This window comes from Antennarius striatus, chromosome 24 (genome assembly GCF_040054535.1).
Source record: "Antennarius striatus isolate MH-2024 chromosome 24, ASM4005453v1, whole genome shotgun sequence".
NCBI classification, from domain to species: domain Eukaryota; kingdom Metazoa; phylum Chordata; class Actinopteri; order Lophiiformes; family Antennariidae; genus Antennarius; species Antennarius striatus.
Window position 1 is genome coordinate 4930063 of NC_090799.1, and position 21379 is coordinate 4951441.

Below are 21379 nucleotides of genomic sequence, written 5' to 3' on the forward strand. Positions count from 1 at the left end.
GTGTATCTGAGCACATATAAATACTCCACACAGTCACAAAGGATCTATGTTGGTGATCCAGTTGCCCCACATCATCCTGTTGTTGCCAAATGCGGACTATCAGATAAAACCATTCAGCAAGGGGGGAAGGATTTATAAGTTGCACTCTGGCCTCGACACCCACACAAAACCCATCTTTTGTCCCCCCCGTCACCTGTTCCAGATTTATGACGTCCAATTACCAATGTGGAAGCTAACAGTATTCGCCATTAGCCTATCAAATGTTCTGGTGCTTGTTCCCGCGAAAGGTTATCTGGCCTCTCAGCAGTGGCGTAACCAATTTATGAGCCCCCCAAGAAGATGTGAACAAAGACTCCCCTTGCTGTGCTTTTTGTTTTTTGCACTGCACCCCAAGACAGGTAATTAACAAGGAAGGAGTTTGTGGTTAATGTGCGAGATAATTATCTAAATTAAACTGCCTTTTGTCACATGGAGGGTTCTATCTCTCTCTTACTGGCTTCTTCGCACATAATCTTTCTCTATCATTTGATGAGGGTGGTCAGGGTATTGTGTCGCTGTAGAAAAAAACCCCCCAGTAATGACATGTTCTCCTGTCTTTGCTTTTGTTTCCTTTTGATTTGCTTTTTTTCTTTTGTTTTTTTTTGGGGGGTTTTTTTAGTCAGAGGAAAAGTAAATTAAGATGGGACAGGAACAGGCAGAAAGGAATACGGGATGATAACACAAGAATCACTTACAGATGTAAGCGTGTGACAAGTTTCATATTCTGATCTGCACTAAATAGCAACAGGAGCTACTGTAGCTCAGGAGATCATATTAAAGAGACAGGATTTGGATTGAAAATTTGAATTTAGTGTGAATGTCCAAAAAAACAATTCGGCAGCAAACTACTTATAAAAAAAGTTAAGCCTATGTCCAACTCGTTTTGTGATCATTAGAATGGTTTCAAGCATTGCAATGTTCTACTTGAAAGTAATTGCTGCTACTTCTGCAACAACATCCAAAGCGTTTCCAAAAGCAAATTCGGAATTGTTCACTTTTTATGTACAAACTTTGAGTCTGTCAAGTCTCATACTGTATCAGTGGACACGGACTCCAAAGTTTGTTGCACAACTGCATAAAGGACATTGACAAAAAATCTAGTGTAATTCAGTGATGGAGAATTTTCAGCATCTGAGAGATCATTTCAGAAAGTGTGCCACTGTTTGAATCTTCACTGCGTAAGGGAATCGGGCCAAATCTGCCCTGAAGCCAAATTATTTGATGAGATAAGAAATGTTTTTTATTTGTGCACTATTTTAATTCATGTCATTGAGAAATGTTGGCCCAAGTTCGCAAGTCATGTGTCAATTTGGTAACAAGGGGAAAGTTGTTATACAAAAAATATTTTAAATTGTATAAATACAAATATAACTAATTTTGTGTTGCTCCAAATACCACCCAATGATGCTTGACACCCTAGCTGAGATAGGCGGATTTAGAGCATCCACCAGCACAAAGATAAATCTGCACCTTTGCTCATACTGCCAGCTCACAACCGTGCCAAGAGTGAGTAGTAATTATATGGCACAAGTAGCATCTCACAAAATTTCAAAGATATTTTATTTTTGGGGTTCTTCTACTATAGATGTCACGCTAATATTTGAAGATGAAGAAGTGAAAACAAATCTAAAATGAATGTCAAAACTGCATGATGTCACACTGGTTACTCAAAATAATCTGCTGTATTCAAACTTTATCCTCTAAGTTAATGAAATCAGGATCTACTAACTGATAGATGCTATCAGACAGGGTACATCATCTGTCTGTTATTGTTTGGAGATCAATCGCAATTTCACAAATCAAACTTAGCCATTTTGAATTTAAAACATTGAAGAGAAATTCATAAAAATATGTGTATGGAAACATAGTCTGTCCCACTCGATCCGTTCTCCTGCATTCCACTCTTTCCGTGCATGAAGGATGATCACTCCCAATCACATCTGTTGGCACGTTGCCATCAAACCTTGACAGGAAAATAACACTCTTCAGGGAAAATAATATACTTGTTCTGCTGTCTGCGCTCCCAGACACACGCCTCGCTGTGTACGTGTGTGTCTGTGTGTGCGTGTGTGTGTGTGTGGCTCTAAAAGCCCTCGTCACTGCTGTCAACCTGAGTACAAAGGATCACTTTATATGATTAGTATGCATCTCTGAAAAACATATTGAACAAAAAGCCCTGCCCCGAATGCTGCTCCACGCCAATTAATGGATTAAGAAATTATTTTGAGGCGAGCCTTGTTGTGAGACAGCTATGATATGTGGCTTGAGAAGCATTTCTGTGGTAGTTATTGGCAACTACAAGGCCAGCTTGCTCAACATATATATTCTCACTAAGCGACACTGAAAAAAAAAAAATCCTCTGCTCATTTTAATAAAGCCTGTGTAGATTTAAACCAGCAACCTTTCTAATTCATTACAAGCACATCATTGTCCAAAGGATAGCTGTCACTTTTATATAGGAGTTAACTCTGAACCCCAGAGCCTCTCTTCTCCTCCACGTTGGCTGTTAGTGTGGAAAATGGGAATTGTTTTGTTGAAATTTATACATAATGACATATAATGAATGGGCAGACATACAAACTGATAAAATAATATAATGTAATTCTAGTTTCACCCCTTTGTTGTTTGATTTAATGAAAATAAAATAAAAATTCATTAGAGAAAAAACATGAAACTCATGCGAAAACATTCATAACATAATTATTTACTCAGTTCAAAGCCTTCCTTGCAGAAGGTTAGAAAAATTCCAAAATACAGTACTGCAAAGTTTACTTTCACATAAAATAAGTCACTCTTCTTGCAGAACCTCATGCAAGACTCTGACACCTTATTTTTCCAGCCATCTTTATACCTAGTTAACCTTAAACTGTGGCGCAGGTAAAAGACATCTAACAATCAAGACACATTTGAGAACTGCAGCTAATGGTGCATCAATCTGAGACACCGAACTTACGAAATGACAGTCTTTATTCCACTTGTTTGGCCATTATTTAGCTATCTAAGACGGTTGATAGAATTTTCTATCCATTTATATTGCAGTTTCTTCATCTACACTTATAAAATGTGGTGTATGGAAGAGCTTGCAACCAGAATACACCAGTGTACAATTATTAATCTTTTGCAGTGTTTGAGAAACTTAGGGGAGAGTTAAAACACACACATCTTGTACTCTATGGCTTCAGATCTTTCAGATCGTTATGGTCAAAAAGATTTGTGGACTTCAAAATATGCCCAAATTTCAAACAGCAATCAGTTCAATGTTTAACTTCCTGCATGTTTTGATGAATACTGTGTCAATCTCAAAACTAAAATTTGCATCTGTTTTTTTTTTTACAGATGCGATTTGGAAATATCAAAAGAAAATGTACCACATTTTCCTTTACAAAACCATGCATTGTAATAAATACACTATAAGTATAACTTGTATACTTGAATGAAAAGTCTGTTTTTCTCTCATGTCTTTATCAAAGACAAATTGTAGGATATTCTGAGTACATGTAAAATTCCAGTCCCAAAGCAAACTGTACCAGTGTGGCTTGTGAAACATGGTCTCTCTGCACATGGTTGCTTAGTGTCTTGGAAACAGCTATTTGCTGGAATCACGTCCTCAGTAGTTTACACACATGTAGGCCTATCGTTGTCAAGGCAGTGGCTCTCTCGGGTTTACACGAGCAGGTTCGGCGTGGATTTTAGGCTCCCTCTAGTGATGAGTTTCTGAATGATTTCAGGGACACATGAAATAAACAAGTCAAACATCTGGAGAAGTTGAATGACAAGAGCTTCATGTAACCAGAAAAAAACTCAATGCCTGAGTTGCACAAATAAAAACATGAACTTGTTTTAATGGCAATTACTAATAACATGGCCCAGCAGTAGAGATCACACAGAACATTTGGGTGATTTCTAATGCATTGCATAATGTAGTGAGTTATACTAATCCAGAGAGTTAAGATTACACGATTAATAAGATTAAACTTAAAGCGCGTTTTAAAACTAATACTTTTGAGACCTTTCTCATTTTACAGTATGTACACACAAGCTACTTTATTTGATTAGAATTACATGAACAGATAATCACATGAGGACAATGATAAATTGTCTTGAATAACTACTTTCGAGTGCAAGATCATGATGGTTTCTGCAAATATGATCCAAAAACAAATGATTTCAAATCAAATTTGACTTCCTCTGTGGCTGTTTTCTGTTTGACTGTACTGCCATCTAATGGTTAGAAGAGGACCGCTCCTCTGACTGTGTGGCATGGATTATTATTATTGAGGTCAGCTGTAACTTTGCAGATTTACAAAAAAAGATATCCAGAAATCGAGACAAACCCAAAATGTTTGCTTTAATATTTTTATTCAGTGACAGCTGGTGGCATAACGGGGGTGGGGTGGGGTGTTAATGTTGTCATACTATAACTTTGTAACACACAAATCATTTACAGTACTCCATTTCTTACGTTAGTCGGGTTTACATTTCATTCATATTTAGATTGTTAGTTTAATGCAAAGTAACTTTAAAAAACAAAGTTCTTCTCCCCAAGGCACGTCTCCTGACGCTCACGGGAAATATGCTACTTTTATTATAAATATTAAGTGTCATCAGGTAGACTGGGTAAAAAATAAATAGTATTACAAATTAAAACTAGTATTCATAATAAAACACATAATAAATATTATAATAAAAGCTCATTATGTAGTATCTTGTGTACTGACAGTAAAAATTTCAACAACAAAAAGTGTTACATTGCTTGGACTTCAGTGTTAAAACGGAAACAGCAGTAAGAAGACTTCCTGTCATTGTTTTTTCATAGAAACAAAAATGCTTTGTTGAAAGGAACTAAAAAAAGTACTGAAAAAAGGGTCTGCACAACAAATCAGCTTGAATTAGGTTCTTACATTGTTGTGACAGAGTGACAAAATTGCATATTTCATTAAAAAATGTAATTCAAACTCAAAGACATTTTAGACTCCATACCATAATACAATGATATAAAGTTGTTGGTTTTTTTGGTGATCAGACATTGATGCTGATGTATTAAAACAATTGTATTAATTTTAAAATCCATTTTTGGCTTTGTACATATAGCTCCTGTCAAACATTTGGACACGTTTTCTCATTCAAGTAAATTGGAAAACAGGAAACTGGTACTGTATATCATATGCAAGCAAAAACAAATACAATTTTATGAATTTCATTGTAATTTAACTTATGTCAGAAGAGATCAGTTGATCAAAAATTAAAATTCATTGATTATATTTTCTACCGCATATTTATGAAGAAGTGGGTGAACTTTCCCAGTCCACAAAATATTTCTGTATCTTCACAGTAAAACAGTGTTCCAGTATTAACATGGTGATTTGTGTTCAATAAAAAACTGAAAAAACACAAATAAAAAATTTACACAACTCCAATTGATTTAAAATTAGATTGTATTCATCGCTATTAGGGTGAAAACCTCACTGCATCCTCTAAGTAAAGTAAACTGATGAACTTATATATTGCATTAGGTGGGAACAACAACTCAAAAAAAAAAAAAGGGTGTTACAAATAAATTTGGGACCAACATAATTGCAGCTTATGAAAGTGTTTCAAGTGTCAGTGAGGACTTTTATGTATACTGCTCTGGTATCTGTCTCATAGCATTCCGATTCATGCAACAGTCGGTGTCTGTGCAATGCTGAAATTTTATATTTAATCATAAATTCATCATAAAAAACCCACAATGAAAAGAAAAAAACAGAAGAAGTCATTTGTCAGTTCTACAACAGTAAATGACCTTATCATGCCTACCAGAAAATTTGGCTTCACAGCTTTATGGTCAGTTTAGGTGGTTTTGCTAATTGCTGGCAGACATTCAATTTTGGTCCACATTTTTACACAGTTTGATAATAAGGTAAGATGTCAGATTGATAAAGACATTGGAAATAGTATCATGAAGTCAGAAATTGCTTTCTTCCATGACAATCACATACATGTTGATTTCAGAGGTTAGTCTCATCCCATGTTTGGTCATTCACGTTCTTTAAAACTCTCCTGACTATCCTTTCTAATTCTTTTCTTGCTCGCTGCTCCTCCTCTAGAGTTCTCCTCATCCTTTTGCTGTCCTGGGGGAGCGGACAGAGAATAAAGTAAAAGCCAAGAGACAAAACAAGGTGGTCACTGGAGTGATAATGTATCTAACTTGAGAAAAATCAAACTCCACACAGAAAGGATTCGTACCTAGTAGCAGTAGTAAGTAGTATCTCTGATTATCCAACCAGTGACATGTTTGCCATATATTTACTGAAGTAAAAAAAAAAGTTCTAGGAGACAAATGCTCCCATTATACTCCTTACTTGGAGACATAGATGCCAAACTTTATAGCCCCCTAACAAAGCATGTGTGACACGTAATTTAATTTGTTCTTTGGTTTTGGGGAGGATATGTGTGCAAACGATTACTTTTTACCTAGGACAGACAACGGTAAAATATTTGTACTCCTTGGCATGGGTATAAAAACTACAGACTCACCTGTTTGAGTTCCTGAACTTCATCTTTTAGACCGTACACAGTGTCCACTAGACTCCTGCAGAAAAAAACACAGCTATTTATTTTATTATATATGCATAAAGTGTAGCCTGATACAGACCCTTTTTTTTTCTTTATGATTACCAGGTTTTGATGTTTGGGCCATTATATTCAACACTGTTGATGTGGATTGTCATTCATCTAGGTCATGGTAACCTTTGAACATTTAATCGGAAGCAACTGGACTTCGGTTTCTCGTATGATTTCCCATAGTCCTACTTTTCATTTCTAATTCATGTATACTAGTGCTGTGACTGCTTTTTATGTCTGTTCATCCAGAACAGACAATTTTTTATTTTCTGGGTCACTTATGTTGCATGTAATTGGACTGTGGAAGGAAGCCAGAAGCCCTCCTCTCACCTCTCTTCCACTACAGTTTGTCCGTTGCTCCTGGTCTCCTCCACAATAATCTTCTCTTCCTCTGGGAACAACATATGTACATCCTTCCTGTTGGACCCTGATTGAACAGTGAAAACAGTTATTATATCTTTGCATGCGCTCGGAAACATTCGTTAATAGCTGAACAATGAAATTATATTTCAAATACAATACAGATTGGCTTAAATACTGATGGAGTACCTTTGAAACTACAAGGGAAATTACTTTGATAATTTGAACACATAGAATTTGTGCCTGGAAGGAGGCGACTGCTGGTATGGCATTATTCGTATAAAATAAAGACTTCCTCTTTAAGAGAACAGGTATGCATATCATAGAAATATAATGAAGCAAGGCAGATGAAAAAGCTAAAGAATTTATGAGAAGAGTATATTCATTTATATGAAAATTTATGGAGGACTCTTGTTCTTTCAGCCACACAGTATTTATAAGTCAGTTAATTTCCCTCACCTCTTAATGGAAAGTATTATGCCGATGGACAGAAGGAAGAAAAGTGTAGAGCTCGATTTATCATAGGGTCTTTTGACCCTATTTTGATCCTCGTTTTAAAAAAAGGGGACCAGAGGGTGTGTGCAAACTACAGGGGCAATCAGCCTCCTCAGCCTTTCTGGGAAAGTTCACTCCAAGGTTCTGGAAAGGAGGGTCAGATTGTCAAACCTCAGATTGAGGACGAACAACCTGGTTTGCATCATCGGCCTGTGACCTGCAGCACTCGCTGGTCCAGTTTGGGGGATCAGCGCCTCTAAAATCTGAGGCCATGTTTCTTAGCAGGAAACTGGTGGATTGTCTTCTTCAATTCGGGAACGAGGTCCTGCCTCAAGTGAAGGAGTTCAAGTATCTCGGGGTCTCGTTCTCAAGTGAAGGAACAATGGAACGTGAGATTGGATGCAGAATTGGAGCAGGAGGAGCATTTGCAGTCGCTTTACTGCACTGTTGCAAGAAAGCTAAGCCAACCAACTAAGCAATCAAGAAGTACATAGTACACATAATCACTAATTGCAGCCCTAAAAAAGTGTGTAAGAAGTTAATGTAAAAGTTGCTAAACGATAAAAAACAAAAGAAGCTGCATTTTATTGTCATAGCTTCTCTCTCTCTCTGTACGTAGTTAAATGAACTGAACTTCAGGGTATATTGCCTGTGTGCTAATGGGAAGGCTCTGTCGCAAAGGCAAGTACACAAAGTCTACAGGACACACACAGACATACACAACACATGGCAGGTTTACAACTTATCTATACGATATATAGATAAGTAAAACCATCAAATGTTTAAAACTAGCCATTTCACTAGCATGTCAGCAAATTGCTACACTAATATCTTACGAGAAATTGAGGCAGTCCCGTAACTAGTGGTGGTCCAGATACTGTCATAATCCGAGTCCTCTGATTGGTCAGAATAAGGCAGGATGCTGGGGGACCCAGTGATGGTGAGGCTGGTGTCAGCAAGAACATGGTTGTGCATGAGGTCAGTCCCTTGCCAGGCTGTACCGTTCAATAACCAGCAATAGGGTTTAAATAGGCCAAATGGAACATTGGAGGGAGGAATGGAGTACAAATTCATAGTGGATAAAGGATGAGGGGGTGGGTCAGGCCATATGGTAGGTGAAGACAGTTATTAACATAAATATAAGATTTGAATGAAATGCAACAAGAAATAAAAGGACATTTGAGTTGAATAAATGGTTGTATTTAAGAAAGAAGACATTAGATTAAAAGAGGATGATTGAAATCAAACCAAAACAACATATGAATGTTGTGAAGACACACACACAAAAAGAAATGTAGGGAAAGCATAAAAAGAGAGAAGAGAGAAAAGAATTGTTAGAGCTGACATTTGAGAATCAACAGTGGTTAGCAGTTAGACAGCTAGCAGTATATGAGCATGTATATATTGTGTGTGAGTGTGTGTGTGTGTGTGTGTGTGTGTGTGTGTGTGTGTGTGTGTGTGTGTGTGTGTGTGTGTGTGTGTGTGTGTGTGTGTGTGTGTGTGTGTGTGTGTGTGTGTCTACTTACTGGAGTTGAGAGTCTGCCTTGTTTTGGCACTAGTACAGTACGCCTCAATCACTTTTAGTATCTGAGCATCCTCCTCTAGGGCTGCTGTACCTGAGACACGGGGCAGAATCACAGTAAGATTCTACTTCTTCTAACTTCTGGCATTTACTGGCAGAAAATTAGTTAATCTATTTGTAATGAACATTGTCCAAAAAAAAATCTAATTAAATTAGGAATATAAAGTAACTCAGAGAAACATGGTTAAGGACTGAGGTTCTGTTGCCAGTGGGGGTTTTCGTTTGCTTGGTTTCATGCTTACTTTTTCTGACAGTAAAGTCCTCTTCTGAAGGTTTCCTCTCTGGCTTTCTCTTTGGGAGCAGCTTCTTCATGTTTTTAGGACTCTTACTTATATCCTACAAACAAAGATATATACACTGTAAGCCCAGGTGCAATCCCAATTCAACTTTTCCATTGGAACAATGCCCAATAAAATGTAAAGTGCGATGAACAAATAAGGAAAAAGATCTTCAATTTTAGCACCTCCTTTTGGCAGAGAGCAGCTGAAGGCCGAAGTGGAGGTGCAGGGCGAAGGCAGCTCAAGCTCCAGGGTTTAGGGGTACTTGGTGGCTCCAGGGGGCCCCACATTGGGTTGCTGCTATTGGCAGTCCCAGATGAAGAGAAGTGGGGAAGAGTGTGGTAGGTCTGTCTGTTGCTTACGCCACGGGTCTCTGAGAGTCTGGAGGGAGCGATGGGGTGAGAGGGCAACTGGGCAGGTAAGAAGGTAGATAAAAGGTCAGTCAAGTTGAGACATATATGGAATGATTTGTTGAAGATCAAGGGACAAACTGATTTATTTACTTATTCTTTAGAAAGACTGAAATCTTACCGTGTGGCAAATTGACTGAGGCCTGTGGGCAGCTGGTGTGTGTGTGTGTTTGGTGAGGAGGTCTAACCAGTCCTGCAGATCTTGATGACTGTTACACGCAACCTGCATCTGCTCACACTGGGAACCTGCATGACAAAAAAAAACCCACAAACACAGCAAAACAATTAAAAATGTACAAAAAACAGACAAAGCTGACACAGCTAAACACAATGTAGTGCAGACTTACAATTACTTTTTGTGTAATTCTGATAGAACAAAACCAGTAGCAAACAAAATAAAGGAGCAATCCACGTATATTTTTTCCAAGGCTGAAAATTATCTTATGGATCATCTTTATCCTAATCCACCTTAAAATCTAAGCTCCTGATAATTCCAGGGACAACCTCTTCACAAAGTTCAATAAAATCTGCTGAACTAATTTAATATGTAAGTAACAAATACACAAAATGTAATGATAACGTGAATTTCTGGGCCTAGTTAAGGTAACTAGTTAAATGACAAGGATCATCCGACCAGATATTTCAAAAGCATTCCTCAGATTTTTTCCATCCTCTATTCTGGAGATGAGCATCCCTGATAGTGGTATCTTCCCCTGCAGAAAGACAGAGTGCAAAAATTAGTAAGAGTGTAAATAAAGCATAAAGCAAAATGGAAAACAAATTTGCCTGGAATTATATTAAAATCATCTAAATTCTAGAAGCAGTACAAGTTCCGTTACATGTACAGGATTGCATAGTTAAAGCTACTTTGTAATAGTACATTGTACTTAAAGTAATGATATTCTAGGGGTATATAGCATGATTTAAAGATGATGACAGTAACAACCGATACTACATTGGAATTCCTTTTTTTTTTTTTCCCATAAAATTGCAGTTCCGAGGCACAGACTTTTTTTTAAACAATCTTGGCATAAATCATAAATATTCTTGCAACCACATCAAGACAATTAGTATCCTAACATTACATGCTGATAACAAATAATGTCAATATAATTTTTAACTAATAATGTTGCATTTTAGTGTTGTGATTCAAATTTTAGTACTAATTGTAATACTCATTACTATACAAGGCAGTAGAGTATCAAAAGCTGACGCTTTTAAACTGTTGCTTCACTTTTCAGACACAGTAGCAAAAAGCTATTGGAATATTAAGCAAAGTTTCAAGCTTGACAATTTGTGATTTGGTGTCCGGATTGGTCATTTTTCTACATTTGTTGCACAGGATCAAAATCTTTGGGTATGTTGTAGTGTGTGTGTAAATATTAGCACTTCAGTTCACACCTTTGTTTTAACTTCCGATCCTGTTTATTTTGTCACATATTCATGTTTTATTGCTATGTTACATATCAAAATATGTCGCTATAATGTATATTTACACACATACTCACAAACAGTATACAGTACATTGCTGTATATCAGTTTTTTTCAGCCACTATGTCAGCCTCCACTGAATGCTGTGATTGGGTTGGGGACCCGTTTAACTCAGCATCAGTTTGTTGGAAAGGAGGTGACCTTGCAAGAAACAAAAGTGTCATTTAAAGCTAAGCTTTGCTGATCCTCCTTTGGACGGTTTTTGGCTGATTGCTTCCAAGGAATTCCCCTTTCTGCCTAACAAAGCTATATTTTTTACTCCCATTCTCCACGGCATGTGTGTGAGGTGAGCTTTTCAAGCATGACCACTATATTATAGATTTTAAACGCTCCCAGGTTTCACACTGAGTATAAATAAATTGAGAGGCTATATATATATATATTCTATTAGGCTACAAAATGTCAGTCTATAATATTTTTCGGTGGTGGTGTGCCTTGTGATTTTTTTTCAATGGTAAAAAGTGCTGTCGCTCAGAAAAGGTTGAAAGCCACTGCTCTATATAATGGAAAGTACACACTTTATCGTTGCATAACATTAATATAGCAAATACTGTTCAGCTTTCATTATAAATTAATATAAATGGCTTACAGTACATCGTTACCTTACCTCATAGATAAATCCACTCATCCTCGGACTAGCAGAGAGCACAAGTAGAATGTGAGGGAAGAGGACGAGGTAGCGTTCATTTAGATCCTGAAACACAAATATGTCATGTGTAGTCTTTCATGGTCACTCAAACTTAAAAGATCTTATTTGTTAATTTCGGGTCCAACCTCTCCTATTAGCAGAGAAAAACTGAAGTTGAAGAACTGATTCAGGGAAAGTTGATTCTTTTGGGGTCGAGTACCTGACAGCTCTGTGAGTGAACTGTGGCTTGGGACATGAAGAGAATAGGACCAAGGCTTTTGATGTCATCACCTTCCCAGTTCCTGATTGGTTCTATCAAAATCTGCAACTCCAGTTCTTTTTTCTTCCTTATCTCCTGACAATGAGTCTGAAGACACACACACACACACAACACAACACAATCATAAACACAAAACAGGTAATCAGATGGAAATCAAATCGAAACTGGCATGGTGTAACATATAGATACTAATCCTGATGTGCACATTGCTGCTGCTGCACCACCTCTCCAGCACCCACCTGTAGCCTCTGGTTGGGGGGGGTTCAAGAGTACTTCTCATCACTTCTCAGAATTACCATTTGAAAATATCTGGCAACTTAAAACTGCGGTGTCCCACTGGTGAACTACACCTGTCGTTGCACGCAGCAACGCTCGCGACTTCACCTCACCGCGGATTTTTGATTGGCAGTCACGTGATGCCGTACACGCATTCTATTGCCTGACGGCATCTGGAAGTGCGCTTGGTTCCGTGAGTCTCGGAGTTCCATGAGACACAAAAGTATTTTAAAAGTGTGGGAAAAGGTAATACAGATAGAAGGGTTAATATCAATATGGGGAGGGTTCATAAACGTTTAAACTACAGCAATAACTGCAGGCCAGAATTCAATGTAATTTATAATGTGCTTTGAGTAAATCATAAAGGTGTAATTTAATGATTTTACTTTTTTATACATTGACATAAATTTTAACAGTAACCCTACATTATCAATCTCTCAATTTTGGGACTGGAAGGCAACCGAGGGTGTCACAGCAACACAGTCGAGAAGTAGCTAGTTTGTGTGCGTGTGTGTGTGTGTGCATGGGTGCATTTGTGAGTGTATCTTACTGCAAGATTTTTAAAGGCCATCATGCAAACATGTAGATCAGCTCTGCCGGGGTGTTGGTCCTAAAGCAAAGATAAACAGGGAAATACAGAAACTGAATTATCTACTTTACATTAATTCCGGTTAGTTTGTGTTTTAATAGACTGAAGCTAACCTCTATGTGTCTGTCCAGTTCCTTCAGGAGTGTCGGGTATCTTTCTAGTCTGATAAATGGTTTACTCAGACTACTGGTCAGAGTTAAGATCCCAGGAGACGGTGCGCCCTTAGATTCCATGTGCTCACCTAGTTCCTCGCTGTAATGAGCATAAAGACAAACAAAAATAGAATGCACTTTTCTTTCAGGAAATAAAGACAAGTTTTGTCACAAATACCTGTGCTGTGTGAGCACGTTGACAGCTGATGGGTGGTTGGAGCAATAGGCCACATAGAGGACTTTTATTTGGGACATCAGACCAAGGAAGAACCCACCAATCCTCTGTTGACTCTCTGGGAGTCTGCACACACACACACACACACATACTCAGTTAGACCACAACAAGTGTAACATATAAATTTGGTGGAATGACAATTTTCAGGAATTCCTTAGAAGAAAATATGAGACAGATCTAATCAATTTGAAAGCAGCCATCAGGAAAAAAAACATTCATATCAACAAAAAAAAGCTTAAGATAAGAATAAAGATCACACAAGGGTAAAACACTTTATTGTGAGACTGACTAAATATAGAAATACTTCTATTACAGATTCCAAATGTTGTCCTTGCATTACAGAAAGCAAAGGATGGCTCACTCACTTTGTATGCTCCTCCAAGGCCTGAACCAACATCTGCTGGAAGGTTGAGATCTCTTCCAGATTTCCCTGAATGTGATTAATATCAGCACTGCTGAGACTACGAAGCAGAAGAAAGATTAACGTGAACTAACATGTAAAATATTTGTTGAATAAAACAAAATGCGTGACAAAAATGAAACCTGTCTGTGGGTACGAGTGAGCGCAGGTAAGAGCCGAGGAGACTCTGCAGCTCCCTGGAATATTCACACTCAGCTTCCAGTATGTTTTGGAGGACCTGACAGAGAAACAAAATGAAGCCTTCAGATATAATTGGCTGTTCTTCTCATGAAAGATTTTTTTCCTCAGGATTTTTATCCAGCATGTCTAAGAAACAACAGATTTCACTTCAAGCATGAATTACGACTGAGTCTGTGTGACACAAAGACTCGAGAATCCAAACCAAAGATGGAGATACTGATGAAGCTTGTTGCATTATTGAAACACAGACACAGACCATCACTGCAGCAAGGGTGCCCTAGAAATCATTGGAATGGAAGAAATAGCCTACTTTGTGTCTGCTGCTATCTCTCACACACACACACATCCACGCATGATCAGATGCTTCCACTCACAGACACAGCAATACAATCAATAACTGGATTGAAAATAAATGATTGTAGCAGTACCGCATAAGCAGATGTATGCAAAGCAGTTCATAAATTTAGTTTTAATTTTTTCACATTTCTTTCTATTTAACCTGCTCCATTTGTTGAAATCTTAATGAGTCTCTTTTGCTCAATCATATGTAGATGGCTTTCCTGATTGTAAATAGGTGAAAAGGGATGTCACAGACCAACCCCCATATTTAATTCAAACATTTTTTTACACCGTGATGCTCACCACGTTGTAGTAGGTCTTACTGATTATACTGGTGTCAAAACCTTTGGGGGGACTTTTCAGCGTCGCAGGCTTTGACTTGTCTGATGTCTTGTCTAGATAGAGAACAAGAAGAAATATATCAAAAAGTTAGGTCAATAACAAATGTGGGCGCATTCATCAAAATACACTTTGAAGTTCACATCAGACCATGTTGTCTGGAGAGCACATATCCCCGTTACTAGAGCTGGCAGCCATAGTGACAACTCGAGTCAAACTGTCATTTTTATGAACTTCCAACAGGCCAACGAAATGTAGCATACCCAGAGATAGAATGCCAATGCTGGTGCATGTTGTTTAATTCATAGACAATGGCTAACCCAATCTACATTATGCATTTAGGAAAATGAGACAGAGGTAAATTTAAGTTTTAACATGCAATCGTTTCTCTTGACTTTGACCAAAATAATAGTTAATGCAGTTTGGCTTTGTAGGGAAGTTTTTGTGTTATATGTATTTCTAAAGATTCTGATCAAGAGTTATTAAAAATTACAATCATGTACTGTATGTCAGAAAACCAAGATGACAGCAGTGTGCAGGACCACAAAAATAGGTTTGACCCCTCCAGTGGAAGTCTACTATTGAGTCACTTCCAATGGCCATATTAGTCTAAAATTTTTCAGTGGGGGGAGCTTAGGTGGTGAGAATTATATTCACTTATCAGAAGGTGGAGGGTTCAAGCCTATGTGCACCCAGTGTACCAACTAATGTATCTTTGCACAAGATGCACATCCGCCCTGGAAATGTTTAGATTAAATATCAGGATTTCACACTGTATAGTTGTATGTATTCATAAAAACTTCTGCTTGTTTTCTGTTGCAAGCTTCAAGTCAGGAATTCTAATGTCTCTAAGCAGCAGCTGTGGAACTTCCTCTCTTTGTGTGCCTGAACAACTTCCTTCCTTTATTTCTGCCTTCTACTCTCACAGCAACACAACCAACTCACATATGCAAACAAGGAGAGAAGGTGTCTCAAGAAAATGAGGCAGCATTTAACTCCTGTCAAAAATGAAATATTTCCTACAAAAATACTTTTTTTCTAACTTTATTTTAAATATTTTTGGTGAAAGTGGGCTTGTGTCTCACTTGTTTGTCACAAAATAAAAACAGCTTTAGTTTGTCAAGAAACCTAGTTGCAAGAAAATCAACGAAACGTGTAACACAACTAGAAGACGTAAGGCATAATCATTAAACAGACCTTTGGGAAGCCTGATTGTATGTATGTTTCATTTATATGACGACTTACTGTAATTTTTTTTTACTTCAATTACATGTACATCTTTAGCAAAACAACTGCAATTTTAATTGCGTTATTAAATAAAAAGTTCTCATCTTGCAATCTTTGGGAGCACAAGGAAAATACCCTAAAAACAATCTGCTATAATCTGAAACTGAAGGGAAAGAGATACGTAGAAAAATGTTAATATAATGCACCAAATGAACCAGGAAGAGTTGCACCCACCACTTCCTTTCAGTTCCCTTACGTAGTTACTGGGGAACCATCCACACTTGCCATTGAGTGAGCCTTCCCACCAACCTCCCTCTTCCTGTCTGCTCACACTGATGATGTCACCCTTAGAGAAAGAGAGTTCATCCTCATTGGTCTGCTGGAAGGCGAAGCGTGCCTTCACCTGTAAGTGGGAACACCCACTGCCTTCTGACATGTCCTGAGAAAAAAGGATGGATGTTACTTTACTAGTGCAGTCAGTCGGGACCCAAGAATTCAACAGTTAAATTCTTTTTCTAGACAATTTAGGAGTTTTTCCACCACTACGAAGATGTATTGTTTCTGCTGTGGTAACTCACCAGGCTGCAGTACTGAGGCTGCAGCAGTTTTGAGGATCTGTTCTGAGTGTTCAGAGAGTCAAACGACTTGATCCTAAATGTTGAAGAGTGTGGCACGCAAACACCGTCTTCAGGTTCACCTAAATGTGCACACATTTCAGTTTTCAGTGTTAAACATCTAAAAGTTCATGAACATAATAATTCTAGAGTATAAATTACAAAATCCCTATGTGGTATCTTACATACAGTGTATCTGAATCACAAATAAACAGATATAATAAATATAAATTCATCCATGACTTAGTCTATTAATCAGATATTATTCATTAGTTGCTGATGTTGCAAAGCTTAATACTTGTATTATATCCTCATTAATCTTTCATGATAATAAATGGATTAGTTAAGCAGTAATGCATGCATATTAATCGACTTTACCTCTAAAGGGCGACAGATGACCTATTTAAGTTTATAGCACATGATGGTGGAGAAGTGCTAAGTGATAGGTACAGCAGTAAGATGCCAGTTTGATTGTCACTGGAAAATTGCATCAACCAAATTGTGGCATCAGCACTTAAAATCTTATAGTAACTACCTTTAGCAATAGGATTAGGATTAGGTCTACATTAACCCTTAACACACACACACATAAACACAGAACATGAAGAGCTCTGATTGCAGTGACCTGGTGAATGAAGTGATGTCAGTCAAATAGTAGTTTTTGACTCAGCAATAGCAGAAAATTTTTTGTGTAAGGCAAATGTGACATTGACACACACACACTCACACACACACATGCATCTATCCATATGTGCATCTTCCTTAATCCTCACCTCATCATTACATACAGTAAGATAAGATATACTATATTGATCCCAAACTGAGTAATTTAAAAAAAATTATTAACATGATTATAACATAATTTAACATATTTGGCACATCAACAAGCATAAACAAACAATGGTGACCAAATATCATTGTTTTTCAAAGCCCATTGGCAGACACATTATAATAAATTAATACTCATTACAAAAATTACAAAATTATAACCTGAAACACAATCCTGTTACCTTTAGTGGCTTTGTTAAGGGTAACCAAAAAATTTAGGACCTTGGAGAAGTTGTGTCCTTGCAGGAGGTCATTGACCTCAAAGGGCTGAAAGAAAGAAGCACAAAAAATATATACTTTATAACTGCCATACAAAAACACATGGTGGTGGAGGAAGAAATAACTCACTTATCCAAATTTACAATACATGCATCAAGCGTAACATCAGAAGCAGACTTTGTTACCTTTCCATACATATGATTCACACAGAGATGGTGATTGATAGAAACACATGCTCCTATTATATACAATTACATATAATAATATTAAACCAAACACCAACTAAAATAACAACAAGAACGGTTTTGTAAAACAAATGTGGATGTAACAAAAAATTAGAAATTGTTTTGTTCCTTTATTGATCACTGCACATATTTATTTGCATCGGAGCTCTGTAGGAATTTAAAGCTGAAATTATTTTTTTCAATCAAAACTTCCAATCAAAACATTAAGATATACTAGTTGTGCAAGTGTATACAAACCCCTCTCTTTCTGAAGTCTGTAACAGGATTACATAAAGTCTGAGTTCACACTTGTAATCTGCACACACACGCACAGTGATGGGGGAGGGGGTACCTCTGAAGTCCTTAATCTTGTGTTGACTCAGACTGTCTTCTACATTGCCAAGGCAAGAAGGTGGAGCAGTCAAACAGGCAAAAATCAGTTGACAGAAAACAACTGAGGAGCACTGATATAAATGAGTACGGTTATGTTCATGGGGTTTTTATTTTTTACATGTTTACATTCCAAATTAGGGTTGTACAGTAAAGCATGATCGACAGAAAAGCATATAAGAAATATAAAGCTGCCAGCTAAAAAAGAATGATGGATAAACTGCTGCAACAAGGCATGCTGGATTTAGACAACACCTCACCTGATTAACTTTTTAAACAGTTAATGTATAGATTGGTTTATTTGTGTAGCTTTGATTACAGTACTTTCCACACTATAAGGCGCACCTAAAAGCCTTTAATTTTCTCAAAAGCCGACAGTGCGCTTTATAATCCAGTGTGCCTTACAGTATATGTGAAAAGGCTTTGAAATAGGCCATTTATTGAAGGTGCGCCTTATAGTCCAGTGCGCCTTATAGTGTGGAAAATACTGTAATCATAGAGCCATAGAGTCCTGCTCATTTTTTAGTCCTGCTTGACTGAACGGATAGCCTGACTCATCCTCTGCTCACCCAGTGATGCTTCAGGCGAACTGCTACACAAGTCAGTCAGGCTGCTGGTAATGGAGGCCATCACTTCCAGCAACATGACTGACACACTAACAATAAACCTGATTGGAAAGAATCACTAGAAGTCGAGTATTTTTAATGTTTTGTTCATTTTTAAACCATCACCTTTATTACTGACAGGACTTTTAATATATTAAAATACTTTTTTTTTCCATGTCTGGAGGAAGACCTTGGAAAAAGTATACATCATCTTTAATATGTGGGACTAACATTTAAAATTGTATGTGCTAACAAATGTCAAAACTATTAAAATAAAAGAGGGTTCAGGACATTAGGGACTCTGCTCAAACTGAATAACACTCAATATTCAAAGCTGGAAACAAAGACAAAGTCCACCTAATATAATAATTCATTCACTTATGATAAAGCAAATATACAATTCTCATAAAGAGATGCATTAAGTATTTAGACAGATAAATTCCAATGTAATTAAGTTCCTCTCTTTCCCTTCCTATTGACTCTTTAAATAATAGAATAATAATAATAATAATAATAATAATATCTCACCTCCACGCCGAAAGCCCTGCAGCCTTTAAGAAAATCGGTGATGTTCTTCTGGCAATCACTGTCGCTCGTCGGTTCCTGGCAAAACTACAAAAACAGAAAGTAAACTAAATAAGTTTAAAATATTCACGGAACAAAAAATAACCGGTACTGAATATAAATGACATTTTCCCCCACGAAAGCCATCTCCCAGACGTAGCTGGTGCGCTTGACACTTGCTACTTCCCAGCATCAAGCTAGCTAATGCACTTGACTTCCGTTTCTACTTTCAAAATAAAATATAACTTGACACGTTTTTCTGCATTTTGTATTTTTAAAATGACGCTTCTAGAAAACGACATTTAAAATCACTTGGTGTGATAGTTACATACAAAGCATTTGTGGCGGACTGTAGATTTTTCAATATGAGAGGAATACATTTTTGTTTACATTTTGTTTTGTGTTCTTCCTAGCCTAAATGAAAAAAAAAATTACAAAAAAATTTAAACACGTATTATATCTGCCAAACGCAGAGTAGCATAAAACAAAAAAAACAAAAAAAAATCATGATTAAATATAATGAAAAGCTGTGACACAACTGTTTCGCGAAGCTATAAAATAAATGGCAGATTATTTATACAATGTTATCCATGTCGACGGCATATTTGGTCCTTTTATTGTGAAAGGAGCATTGCCTCACGCCAGGAGCTAATTGGATAAGCCATGATATCGGTAGTATGGCTGCTGAACAAAACACAGTCAAGGAAATTTCATAAAAATAAAGATATTGTATAACAGAATCATAAATATACAGTATGATTAAAACATAATATATGCTGGATTTACATCTATAATTTCAAATACAATGTAAAAAAAAAAAAGACATGTCTTGCAATGGGATGAATTAGTTTAGTAGTAGACCAAGCCAGTGGTTTTAAAGAACGGCAATTGGACGCTAAAGTTAATTAAATTTGCCTAATTTGGTGGTGGGTGTGTTAATTTGCAATAAAACATCAAAGTGCAAAAGTCATTGCATTGTGAATCTATATCCTAGGTTCATAAAATGTTTTAATTCGATAATTACAAATTCCTAAAATGTTATATGTTTTGTCGTCGTTAATTGCTTATTTTAAAACATGATTCATGTTATTTATTAAGAAAAAAACTGTGACTGAGGTAATTCTGCTTTCATGACTGTTTCCGTGTGGTTTATGCCATATACCAGTACTAATTGTTGTTGTTCTTGTCCACAGTTATTTATCCACTTACTTTGCTCAGCGTTCCAGGACGGAGTCGCTCGAGTAGCCTGCATAGTACCGTCCCATCCCTCAGGGACGTCTGGAGAAAAACCTCTGGATCCAAGATGCTTTTCTTGGGCGACTTAAGAACCCCGAGCGTTATGAGCCACGTTACGGTGTGTTCGGCTGAATTCATGCCTGATTCTCCTGCACCTCTAGAAATGATAAATTCCAGATACCCAATTTGTGATCAAAGCAAGACTAGAAAATCAACCCTGCCTTGTTCAGTCATCAGAGTAAAAACAACTGGATCGCATTCGTCGCTTCTGTTTGGAGATTGGGGGGGGAAAAAACGGGAGTTCTTGTTGGATCCTCTTTTGTCCGACACCTCCCTCCTCTTTCTCTCTTTCTCCTATCTGCCTGCCTTTTTCTCGCTCTATTTATATCCCCAAATCAGTCAATCTATTGACATCATCTTTGCCTATAAACTCGTACCGCAGCAGCAAGCGTCAGTCAGCGCTGTTTTCAAAATAAAAGCATACTTGAATCGCTTAGTTCCCAGAACGATTCTGTTTGACTGTTTTATAAAACTTCTGTTATGTAGGGATATGAGCGGAAAGTGAGTGGTGCAAACAGCAGAGAATGAGTAGAGATAATGTTTGCTAAACTACTACTGAAGAGGGACACATTTTACTTTGAAGCCTGTATTCCCATTTTTCGCTTCCTATGTGGAGCGTGAAGCACGTCGCAGGACCGTCCCGCAGCTGAACAGAAAATAAAATAAAATAATAATAAAACACCCACTGATTACACATTTGATAACTTAAGTGTGT

General features: G+C 37.3%; 1 protein-coding gene across 2 annotated transcripts; it reads right to left on the reverse strand.

The window, feature by feature from the left end:
• Positions 1 to 4390: 4390 nt before the first annotated feature.
• arhgef7b (Rho guanine nucleotide exchange factor (GEF) 7b) lies at positions 4391 to 20959 on the reverse strand. Of its 2 annotated transcripts, XM_068309611.1 has the most exons (22): positions 20578 to 20959; positions 19333 to 19416; positions 17549 to 17633; positions 16503 to 16621; positions 16159 to 16363; positions 14662 to 14753; positions 13962 to 14056; positions 13784 to 13879; positions 13362 to 13484; positions 13145 to 13283; positions 12993 to 13052; positions 12107 to 12253; positions 11866 to 11952; positions 10402 to 10480; positions 9889 to 10013; positions 9543 to 9767; positions 9322 to 9415; positions 9024 to 9113; positions 8334 to 8492; positions 6973 to 7069; positions 6556 to 6610; positions 4391 to 6149 (listed from the first exon to the last, which is right to left on the reverse strand). In XM_068309611.1, exons 1-22 carry the CDS (start codon positions 20740 to 20742, stop codon positions 6027 to 6029), a joined length of 2544 nt encoding a protein of 847 aa, XP_068165712.1. In that variant the 5' UTR covers positions 20743 to 20959; the 3' UTR covers positions 4391 to 6026. The 2 variants fall into 2 exon arrangements, with proteins under 2 accessions (XP_068165712.1, XP_068165714.1); XM_068309613.1 differs by lacking the exon at positions 8334 to 8492.
• Between the last annotated feature and the right edge of the window lie 420 nt (positions 20960 to 21379).

Bases quoted from the DNA above. Each gene is read 5' to 3' on its own strand.
- arhgef7b (XM_068309611.1), bottom strand. From the start codon at position 20,742: ATGAATTCAGCCGAACACACCGTAACGTGGCTCATAACGCTCGGGGTT. The intron at 17,634-19,332 runs GTGAGATATTAT...TCTTTCTTTCAG, and splicing joins GCAGGGCTTTCGGCGTGGAG to CCCTTTGAGGTCAATGACCT. The intron at 13,485-13,783 runs GTGAGTGAGCCA...GTGTGTGTGCAG, and splicing joins GCCTTGGAGGAGCATACAAA to ACTCCCAGAGAGTCAACAGA.